The sequence below is a fragment of the Cotesia typhae genome, unplaced genomic scaffold (genome assembly GCF_013202065.1).
Source record: "Cotesia typhae breed Kobodo isofemale line unplaced genomic scaffold, CoteBio_Ctyphae contig_50, whole genome shotgun sequence".
Classification (NCBI taxonomy): Eukaryota; Metazoa; Arthropoda; class Insecta; order Hymenoptera; family Braconidae; genus Cotesia; species Cotesia typhae.
Genome location: NW_027423758.1, coordinates 590,954 through 603,153, shown reverse-complemented (window position 1 = coordinate 603,153; position 12,200 = coordinate 590,954). Strand labels below are relative to the sequence as shown.

Genomic DNA, 12,200 nt, shown 5'->3' with positions numbered 1-12,200 from the left:
ATTTTTTTGCATCTGCAATAAATTGTCGCAAGTTGCCGGCGACAAAAAGATTTATCGTGAGAGTATGACGCATTAAATTTTCTAGAATCTTAAAATGAAAATGCCTGGAATTATTTTTAGTTGAAAATTAAAATAGGAACTTTTATAATTTTGACAAGAATATTTTATATATATTGATATTTTATTTTATAAGTAACAAGTTTATAATAAATAACGTGATTAAAATGCGAGGCATATTATTCAGAAAAAGCGAAACCTTTGACGGGTAACATCCTTTGAGATACAAATTAAATTAATTCAATGAATTTAATGGTGAAGCTCCGAGCTATGGATCGATCGGGATGGAGTTGATTAAAAAGGAGACTCAAGAGTTTTTATTTAACGGAATGTATCGCTGTTTAATCGAGTGTTTGTATCATTTATTCGAACGCGCAGTGCGTTTATTTGCTTCATTTCCGAATGAATAATTGTTTTGAAGGATTTTATTGTAAAATAAAAAAAAAATTGATCTATGAAATAAATTGCGGGTTATGAATTTTAATCAAAAAATATAATATTTACTCTATTCTTATTTAAAACTCATTGAAAATTATTTTCTATTTTTTAGTTTGGTTTTTTATATTTTTATATATGATCTTTTGTAGTAAATTTTTCGGAAATTTCCTCAAAAATGTTATTAATTAATTCAAAAATTAATTTTAAGATGCACAACAAAAGTATCTACATATTATTTTTTTATAGACATTCTTTACACTAGGAGGGTACTTTTGGATCTTCTTAAAAAATTAATTTTTTCATTCATAAATTCCACACCTACTAAATAAAACGTCAATATCTATAAATAACTCTCGTACTACAGCCATAAACATGACAGCGGACTTTTCCTTTTTATTTTCTGATGAAATAGCGCAAATGAACAGAACAAGAAACCGTAAAAAAAGCTCTCAAGCCCCGTTATTTCTCGGTACACTAATTCGCTATAAAAAGCTGCAATTTCTTTCTAACCTATTTGTGCACTCGTCATCTTGCACCCTTACACACTGTAAGTACAATCAAAAAATCCATTACAAAAATTACTAAAAAATCAATGATACATTACAACAAAAATTTTAATTCTAGAAATCTCAAGCGATATTGCGAGCTTTTTGGTGCAGATTTCTCAGCGATATCTATATCTAGTTTATATATTTATATATAAATATATAACAGTGCACGAGTGGCTCCGCATCACGAGCAGCCCGGGCACTCTCTGAGGCTCTGAGCTTTCAAGCTCTTCTCTGCACTATATATATACTGTACTCTATACATTATACACTATACAATCTGTACTATCACTCACCCCTTCTCCCACTCTCTGTCTCCTCCCTCCGCTTCGTTCCTCTTGTTCTCCTCCAGCTTCGTTCCCAAGCCACCCCGATGTCGTCCGGTTCGTAGTTGGCTTTCGAGAACGTCCCGGCGAGCTTTCAGTGTCAGCGATTCATTCCCGTTATTCTGTTCGGCCGCATTAATACCAACAACATTAGTTTGGCCTTTTGCGCTCGTTAGTTACTGTTTATTTTTTTTCTTTTTTTGGAAATTTTGAATTATTCTGTGCTTAAAATTTTTTTTTAAATAAATTTTAATTTTTTCTTTTTTTTTTTTTTTAATGAAGAAATTTACAATGTAAGTGATGATTTTAGCGAAGTATTGACAATAGTGATTTAATTAATTATTAATTTTAATTTTTTTTTTTTTTTTTTTTTTTATGAGAAAGACTTAATAAATAAATTAGTTAATTTATGGCGTGGAAAAAATTTTATCTGAGATAAAATTTTACGCGCGAATATGTCGGAAGAACATTTATTGATGGATTAATTATTAAGGTAAAAAAATTTTTGGAATTTTTTTTTTATTTTATAATTTAGAGAATTAAAAAAAAATTTTAATGATAACAATAATAATAATAATAGACATTTTTGAAGATGTAAGCTCATCCCGTTGTTACACTCATCAAGAGCTTTTATTTGAGTACCAACATGCATTTTTGATATATTTTTCATATATTCATATATATATATATAAATATATAAAATATATGAAAAATTGATGTGGGTACTCAAATGAAAGGTCTTGATGAGTGTAACATCGGGATGAGCTTATATCTTTAAAAATGTCAATGGTTCAGGAGATACAAGGTAATTTCTTATTTATGTATCTAGAGATAATAAAAAAAATAACAATAATATTGCGCTAAAATGTACAATTTATTTTTACATTTTTTGAGACTAAAAATAAACTCAATTTTATTTTAAAATAAATAAAAAAAAATTTTTTAGAGAGAAGAACAAAAGATATAAGGTGTTAACTTAGGCAAAAGCCTTTAAAAAACTTTTTCTCAGGAATATAATATAATATATGATGTATTATGGAGTCAGTAATAGCTTTTGAAGTCGAGATGAATGCGAGGTCGAATTTAGATATACTGAACAGTATATAATATAACTTTTATACTTGACAAGCACATACGATCAATGAAATCGACCGCAACAGCTCGGTAATGCAATGCCACGTGATTCGTGTCACATCGTGACTTAATTAGAAAAAATATACCTGCTTTGTATTAATTTTAATTAATTTACTCATCCGTGATGCATTAGGTTCTTGCTTTTATTATTTTATAAATATTTTGGGGATGACTTATTGTTCTCTTATAGATAAGGGTTAATAGGGGAAGATTTTATTGACATTAATAAAATATTCAGGTTGTATTATAAAACAGGCGGGGAAAGTCGGAATTGTTTCATTGAAAAGTTTCAATGTTTATATTGACTTTGAGGAATTTTTTTATTTTTAACTCATTAATTATTATTATAAATAAAAATTCATCGATTATTTTTTATAAATATTTATAGAAATAATATTTTTTTCCCTCATTTTTTTACAGTGAATTTTATTGACATCTTTGTAATTAATTTAAATAATTTTTATTGTTAAAAAAAATTTTAAATAAAAATTTATTTTAGATAAAAATTAATTGATTATTTTTTTGAGATTTAAAAAAATCAATATTTATTTATTTTTTTACCGTGACAACAAACCATAAATAAATCCTTCTATCAATTTAGTTATTTCGTATTTAAAATTTTTTTATACATAAAAAAAAAAATTTATATTGATATTTAATTTTTTCAAGACTAAAATTTTGAATTTTAATGCAGAAAAATTTACCTTAAAGATTTTTGGAGAAAAAATATTTTTTTTCTGATGTTAAAATTAAAAAAGAAAAATTACCTCTCAATTGACATTACAATAAATGTATTTTTAGAACACCATTGTGAGACAAAAAGCTAAAAGTGGTGATTAGTTATCTCTGAAATTAGAAATGGTTATTTTAAACCGGCAGACAGACGATAATCGATCTAGATAGTATCCAAAAATGAGGGGATAGAATATCGGTCCGAACCGTTAATAGCAGCTATCTGATGACATTTTTACTATCGTAAAAACGACTTTATACCGTGAAGTCTAGAAAAGTAATAAAATAGGTGAAATTGTAGAGAATGGAAGACGTAAATCAAGCGTTACACCCTCGATGACATTTTTACAATTACAGTTACAAGTTTTTTTTATTAATTTTTTTGAAAAAAAAAAAAAAAAAAAATTGAATTGTAATTTTAATTTCGAGGCCTGTAATGGTAATAAATTATTATTAAAAAAATCATCTAAAGAAATTAATTAAATAATTTATAAAAAAAAATAAAAAAAATTGTAACGCAGCAATATAATCAAAATTCGAATATTAATTCAGTGTCTGCCGCTAGGGTACGCATGGTTGCGCCCCGCGCTCGCTAGTAAAATTTTTTATATTAATCACTTAAAAAGATTAAAAAAAAAACATAATTCAAAAATTACTTATAATCTTTAAATAATTTTTTTAATGCTTGAAAAAATTAAATTTTTTATTAAAAAGCTTTAAATAAAATTAAAAATTCAAAAATTTGAAATAAAATTTTTAATTAAAAATTTTAAGAGAACGCTAGATTAAATACAGCAGAATAAATTTTTATTTGAGAGAAAAAATGACTAGTACACATATAAATTATTGAAGAATATATGTACATAAATAATAGTGGAATTTAAACGAGCGTTGGCACGTGCGATTGCCTAGGCAACTAAAAACTCGCCCCTAAAGATAATAATGAGGACTCGTCATGGCATGCCGAATACTCAAGTGGTCTAGTGTTTCATATTTCATAGGATGGTCTATTGGATTCTTTACTGGTATAGTGGCGGAAAAAAAATAATGAGCTGAGCTATACTCGACCCCTTAACCCTCTTTTTACTTTCCCGGGCCAGTCTGTTTCTTTTACTAAGTATAAGTGATAAAGATACTATTTATGTAAAGGTCACTAATAAATAATACCGCTAATGACGTGGGCTGTGGTTGTCCCTCGCTCTGATGTAAAGTGTTTTATATTAGAGTTCGGTTTATATTTATTCAGTATTGTTGTTCATTGTCATTTATCATTAGTGTTTATTCATTTTAGTTAATCGATATTTCATTTGTAATCACGATTCATTGGGGTTGATTCTGGTTCATGTGGTTACTCATTATTCAAACGCAATTGCTAAATTATTTCGTTTAATTTTTTGTTACTTTGTTTACCTATTGTATTTTTCAATCAGTTTCTTTTGCAATAAACGGAATCAAAAGCGTCATTTTTTATAAATATCAAATCTGCTTATGAAATTTATTCTTTGTGTTCTTTTAGTACCTTGAATATTCTTTTTATCCTTTGGCAATGAAAACAACCTATTTATACAATAATTAATGACGGCCGTCTCGGGTTGAGCGATAAATTCAACTGTAATTATTATTAATTCAATTTTAAAACAGATGTTTGGCTAATCAAGTGAAGATTTGTTAATTAATGCTAATATAAATACTGATATTAAACATAAAATTTTATTGTTATTATATTTACTAATATCACCGCAAGTCTCACAACTTTTGTATTTGATAAATTGCCCACTTTTATGCGATACTAAGTCAAACAAGTTGCAACTTAAAAAGTGAACTAATTTTTCTTCCTTCTTCCTTCGCTTGAAAAATGAACTTTTTACTAAAAAAACTACCTTTTACTTTACAATTTTTACAAGCTTTATCAATCTTTGTAAGTACTCTTCTCTTAACACAAAAAATGTCATCATTATTTTCAACTAAAAATAAAAAATTCACTACAAGATTATTTAATCTAATTTTTTAAAATTTAACTACATTTTAATTTCTTTTTTATTGCTAAAATGAATTCACATTAAACGTGCAGATTTTTGCCTTTTTAGCTTCAAGAGCTTGTAATTCTTTAGCATTAATTACTACTCCAATTAATTTGAGTTAAAACTCCCGCGTTAAGCATTTAGCCGAGTAATTTGTTAGCACTTGCAATCCAACATTTCTTATTATTTCTTCTTAAATCAAATCTCAGATTCTCGATTAATTTTTGGACCCAAAATTTATTCTGAATTTGATCCCAAATAAGAAGATTTTTTTTTAGATATCTTAGTAGAAATAAATCTAAAGAATTCAAATCTCCGTAAATCCTCCTAAGATGCGGGACGTAGATCTCAATAATTCTTTTATTTCTCTACTGGTTGCAGATAAGATTTGAATGTGTTAAAGCTAATGGGTCTATTGCGGGTGGGATTTCGAGGTCTTCAATACGAGATACCCAAGATTAAGTAACAAAAGACAAATTACTCTTCTTTCCAACTTAGGCAATCAAAATTTTTAGTGCTTGTCACTAAATAAGACCATTTTTTTCTACAAAAGATTTTTTTTTAACTAGGAAGAGGCAATTATTATTTTTAAAACAAGCTAATTACAACAGAGATACAGAGATGACATTAAAATCACATGTAAGACTCTTGAAAAAAGTTATTTATATTTATAAAATGTGTGCCTTGGAGAGTAGCGACAATCGATCTTATCGTTTAATTTTAGCGTAGACACACGAAAGTATATAGACTCGAAAATTCAATTAAAACTCTGTGTTTATTTGACAAAGGAAACAATTTGATCTCTTTGTTTTTATACTTTAAGTTATTTTACAAACACTCAAGAAAAAATTTTTATCCCGATTAAGGAACAAAAAAATAATGTTTTAAGGAGACCCAAGTACACTCTTAGTGTAAAGAATGTCTATAAAAAATAATAATTAAAAAATTATTTTTTATGCATCTTAAAATTAATTAATAACATTTTTAATTAAATATCCCGAAAATCTACTTTAAAAATTTTTTTTAATATTTTTAATATTTTGTTAAAAATAAAATATTTTCCCATCGAAAACACTTGAAAAAAAAATTTTAATTTTTTAATAATTTAATTAAAACAAAAAAAATTTTTTTTAGTCCTGGAATAAAATCTTCTTTAAGTGAACCTTTTAGTGTGTTTACACAGGATGCTTATAAATAATAAATGTGTATTTAAAATTTCATAAAGACTGCAAGAAAAGTGATTTCCTTGGGAGCGTCCTTAAAGTTTCATTTCTTCAAGTATCTTTGAAGTGTTTCTTCACATAGAATCACTTGTCATAAATTTTTCTTTGAACATGATCAATAATTTAAAGCTTATTGATCCTCTAGCACTTGAATAAACAAATAAATCCTCTGAAAAAGTGATTTGCAAATAGAAAACACTTTTCAGTGTTAAACTTCTCATACACCGATGATAAATCACATCATATGTTATAAGTCAAGTGCATTTAAATAAAAAATCGATTGACGTAACCTTTGAATCCCTGCAAACACAATAAAGCTGTCAATTTATCAGCATCTAAGCTTGAGCTGGAAATTAAAAGCTCAACCTTTAACATAATTGCCGGGAAAAAATAATGAATAAATTTTTCCAGGTGCTAATTGATGTAATGCAATTAAAAGTTCCTGCGTGTAACATTTTAACGTAAAACTAGCAACGTTGCAGTCACTATGTGACTTGTTAAATATAAATAAATAAAGTTTTGTTTTATTAAATAATTACTTTTGTTAAATTGCACTGTAATTCCTTAAATAATGAAATTTTTTAAAATATAAGCTCATTTTGATATTACACTCATTAAGAGCTTTCATTTGAGTACCCACATGCATTTTTGATATATTTTTCATATATACATATATATAATATATATAAATATATGAAATATATCAAAAATTGATGTGGGCACTCAAATGAAAGGTCTTGATGAGAGTAATGTCGAGGTGAGCTTATATCTTTAAAAATGTCAATGGTTGACAAGATAAGTACAATGTAATTTCTTAATTATTCAGATTTTTTAAGATATAAGCTCATCTTTATGTTACACTCATTAAGAGCTTTCATTTAAGTACCCACATGGTATTTTTTATTATATTTTATATATATATGATATTTATGAAATATATAAATATATAAAATATATGAAAAATTGATGTGGGTACTCAAACAAAAGCTCTCGATGAGTCTAACATCAGGATGAGCTTATATCTTTGAAAATGTCAATATTTCACAAGATACAAGACCATTTCCTAATTATGTATCTAGAGATAGTGATTACAAAAAACAAAGAGACGAAAGACGGAGCAAAGCTCAGAGAGCAAAAGCTTTTTCAAACTACATTACACTCGCTTATGATTGACGTGTTTTATTACGTACTCTCTTTAGATGTGTATATATGTAACGGCCAGGATATGTTCTACTAGGAAATAATTACGTAATTATCTTTATCTTGGTTATAAATATAATATCTCACGTTTTAGTTTAGATCTGAGTTAATATAACGTGCACGCACGAGCTAACAACGTCTACATTATTAATGTACATATATAAACCATTACCATCAAACCCATTACATTTCTCGGGCTTGTGAGGTTTGCCGAGTTTGGAAAATTGCCAAAATATTTTCGCCAAAAAATATTGCCTGAGGTTGTTGACATCTATGTAATTTTAGAACAATTTCTATTGTTCCGTATATTTTTTTTTAAATGAAAAAAAAAAAAAAAAAAAAAAAAAAAAAAATGGTAATTATAAAAAAAATCAAAAAGATAATATACTAATTATTATTGTTGTTTTTGAGTTATTGTTTGTTGTAACCATCGCGAAGCTAGTCGATATAAGCTAAATTATCGGCTGAAATCGAACGACAGAGCATTTCTCCGGGAATTGAGTTTGAGGGAATTTAATTAAACCATTTGAGTAAATGAAATTGTTACGTTATTAATTAATGAGTGACGATCCAGTTTCATCATTAAACCGAAATATCAAGTGACTGCTTCACAGTCTACTCAGTATATTATAATGAGTGTGTGTGTATTAGACTAGGAAGAGATCAAAAGTGTGAAGTGGTTACACTATACATTACACACTACACAATCGCATGGTTAAATTAATAATGTTTAAATTAGGTTGCCCTCCAAGCGAGTTGGTTTCGTATTGTGTACTAAGGATAATCAAGCTCATTGTGTGAAATACGAGGTCGATGGATTTTTATGAAGTACTTTATAATTTACTTTTTTTTTTTTTATGTGTATAATATCACTTAGTTTTTATCATTATCATTGATTTTTATTTTTTTGCTCTCGATTGAATAGTGCTTTTGTTTTAACACTATTATTATTATTATTATTATTAATATTCTAAAATTAGTCACTAGTTACAAAAATTAAGGGATTTAAAAAAAATTCGAAATTTTTGGGTGATTTTCAACGAGCTGTAACTCCGAGGAAAATGATCGTACAGAAAAAAAAAAAAAAAAAACAAATTGTAGCTCCAAGTATCTAGTTTTCAGATCTGACCATGGAAAATTTTTTATCATGTTCGGGTCTGGAGAAATCCTAAGAAAACTACAAAAATAAAAATTTTCCAAATTTTATCGTCTTAAAAAAATTCTACGGGCTTCAAAAAATTTTTTTTCATTGTTTCGTTGAAAAGCTTCTGTAGAAAATTTAATGCCCTTCAATTTGACGTAATCAAAAAGCCTGTACGATGATTTGCCGCAGAGTTATCGTCAGTCAAAGCAAAAAAGTACTTTTTCACTTTGACAATCAATAACTCTGGAAATAATTATCGTATAGGAAATCGAAGGACGGTTTTGAAAACTACACAATATTCTCTATAAGATACCGTAAATAGCTTTTGTCAAAAAAATTTTTTTTTAATTGAAAACTTTAACTGAAAAAACGACAAAAATTCGCATAATTAAGGATATTTGGATAACTTGATATAACTTTGAATAAAATGGATGAACAAAGGATATAGTCGGTAATTTTTCAACCTCCAAGTGTCCCCTAAAATCCCTGAAAAATTCAAAGCGCTGCGATTTTTTTTTCTTAGTGCCCCGAAGCTTCAAATTCTTTGTTTTATTATTCATAATATCAATTGATAAATTTTATTTTTTTTTTTTTGCAGTTAAAACCTCGGATGGACCAAAGTAATGTAAAAATGAAGAAACTATTAAGGGTGATTTTGTGACATGACTGGTGGTAGAAATAATCTCACAGAGTTGATAGATGTCGTCGGCTTAGAAGATAATAATAAAAGTGAATTGAAATCGAAATCGGGGAAGTGTAATAAAGCTTATGCGAATGTTACCCCGAAATTTGAATGTGGAAAGCGCGTAAAATTAATTTTAATAAAAAAAAAAAGTGGTCAATTACTGTGCGCAGGTTCAAGCGGTCCAAGTTTGGTCCGCCGCCTACACCTCCCTGGCGGTATGGTCCTTTGGGCCACTATGCTTGTTCTCTACGGCGTAGGATTTGTCGGTAAATATTTACAAAAACACATTTTCACTTTATTTATTTATTTAGTAAATAATATTGTTAATAGCATGTCGCTCTCATTAATTATTAAATAGGCTTTTAGATCGTCGGAGTATTTATAGAAAAATCGATCGCTAAAGTTAGTTTCTTATTTATTTATATAGTTTGTAGTTTATAATAAATATTTTCTCTAGAATTTCTTGAGTTTTATACAATAAATTTGTAAACACACTGACGGGTTAAGCTTCAATTTATTTTCATTGCAATTTACAGCCAAAAAAATAAATTGCATGGCTGCAATTTCTTCAGTTAAAGTCAGAATAAACAAAATAACATTTTTTTGAAGAAGAAATTACGCTGGAATAAAAAATAATATTATTTTTAAACAAGATTCATTCATAGTCCTCCCGCAAAAATTTTCTTTTGTTTCTTACTTGATTTAATAAAAATATTGTCTTTTCAAACTTCATCCTTGCTTCGGAAGATTCAATTTAAATTAATTCCAGTGATTTGCTTGCGAATCAATAAAATATAATACAGAAGAAAAAAAATTATTTATTCAAGAATTGTCTTAATTCCCTAAAGCATTTTCTGTATTAACAATAAATACTAACAGAAAAAAAAAAAATTACATTCTTTCGTTAAAAAATTAAAGCTTACATTTTTCACAAAAAATTAAATTACTTAATTAATATATCAAAATATATCAAAAACAAGAATAAAATTGTCAATTTTTTTAAATTCATTTTTTAAAATTGCGCAGACTCCGCGCGCATGCGCCAGAACCGTTCCAACGCATGCGCAGATTTAAAATCAAGTTATAAAAATATTAACCTTTGATTTCTTCAAAATTTTAAGTTATTTTAATTTTTTTTTTTGCTGTTTTCAAGCAACGTAACTTATATTTTATTAAAAAGTACCTTTTTCGTCAATTTAGATACTTAATTAAATTAATTAAAGACTTTTTTGACTTGTTTAAAAAATATTGAGAGTCTTAAATTTTTTTTTATATTATATCTTATTAAAATTGAGCCTTAAATAGTGATTTTAAGTGAAAAAAAAATTTTTTTCAAATGAATTAATGTAAAAAAAATTCTTCAAAATTTTTACCAATTTATAATTTATAATTAAGAATATTTCTTATAAATTAATTACTTTTAGAACAAAATACACTTTTTACAAACGAATTATAGCAAAAAAAAATTTATTTACTAAAATAAGAATTTTAAAGTTTCCAAACTCTGGAATCTGTAGAATTTAGGAAGAAAACAATAAAAGTATCTCCAGAAAAAAAAAAAGAATTTGCCCTAGAAATGATGTTACAAAAATATTTAAAACACGAAAACAGAAAACATCAACAAAAGTTTATATTTATTTGCTTCAATAAGACATATAAATAGCCATATGACTGACATTATCTTTCACCCATCACTGAAATATCATTTTAATTTTAAAAATTCACTCTTGTTTATATTTACACTCTCATTCCCGTTCTTCTTCTCACTATTTATATTTTTTATAGGTTCTATGACAGGCGTGCCAGGCGTCCCGGAAAACGTAACAGTCATGTTCCTCAGTCCGACATCCGTCCGTGTATCCTGGAGTACAAGCCAAGTAGATCAGGTGGAAAAATACGACGTGACATACAAACCGACAGATGCAAGGTGCGTGGTTAAATGCTTAATTTAAGCACATTTCATTGTTTATATTATAAAATAAAACCTATTATCTATATTTACAGTTTCCGCATGAATTAATAACTTTTTTACTTTATAAATGTATATATGTACTATAATAATTATAATAATATTTATATTAAGTCAAGGACTTTCACACGATCAATCAAGTTTACTTTTATGAATGAGTTGTGGTTTTTTTTTATGTTTTCTTCTTGAAATTAAATTTTATTTCAACAATTTTTAATTTTTTTTAAAGTTCAGAAAAATTTATTTTTATTATTTCTTCCTTAATTTATGCTCAATATTATTAAAAAAAAAATTTACAAGCCCAAAAATGAAGAAAAAAAAATTTTTTACCAAAAAAATAAATTTTAAATTTTATAAGCAATAAAAAAAAATTTTTTAATATTTTACAATGTTAAAAATTCAAAATTTTTATTTTTAAGGTAAAAAATTTAAATAAATTTGATTGTTAAAAAATCCTTGACTTTTTAAAATTAATACTTCTTAATTAAGATACCAAAAAATAATAAATATAACAAAGAAATAAAATTTATGACGGAAACAGCACAATTTTATCCGCGAGCACTTTAAATTAAAATTTCGGTTGTTTTGCGGCACAGGAATTTCACAAATGACAGGTATTGATTTATATAAAATAAAAAAATATTTCATGTTTCAAAATACAATCATTAAAGCCATCAATATCAATAAAATAATTAAATATCTTGCGAGCTTAGTTCCAAAAAG

General features: G+C 26.6%; 1 protein-coding gene across 7 annotated transcripts in view; it reads left to right on the top strand.

Annotated features, from left to right (window-relative positions):
• LOC141532021 (uncharacterized) overlaps positions 1-12,200 on the top strand; it is a 54,306-nt gene that overhangs the window by 24,185 nt on the left and 17,921 nt on the right. For all 7 annotated transcript variants that reach the window (XM_074250176.1, XM_074250173.1, XM_074250172.1 and 4 more), the window contains 2 exons: positions 9,422-9,774; positions 11,294-11,435. In XM_074250176.1, coding sequence (XP_074106277.1) covers positions 9,486-9,774; positions 11,294-11,435 — 431 coding nt within the window. In that variant the 5' untranslated portion in view covers positions 9,422-9,485. The remainder of the gene's footprint in view (positions 1-9,421; positions 9,775-11,293; positions 11,436-12,200) is intronic.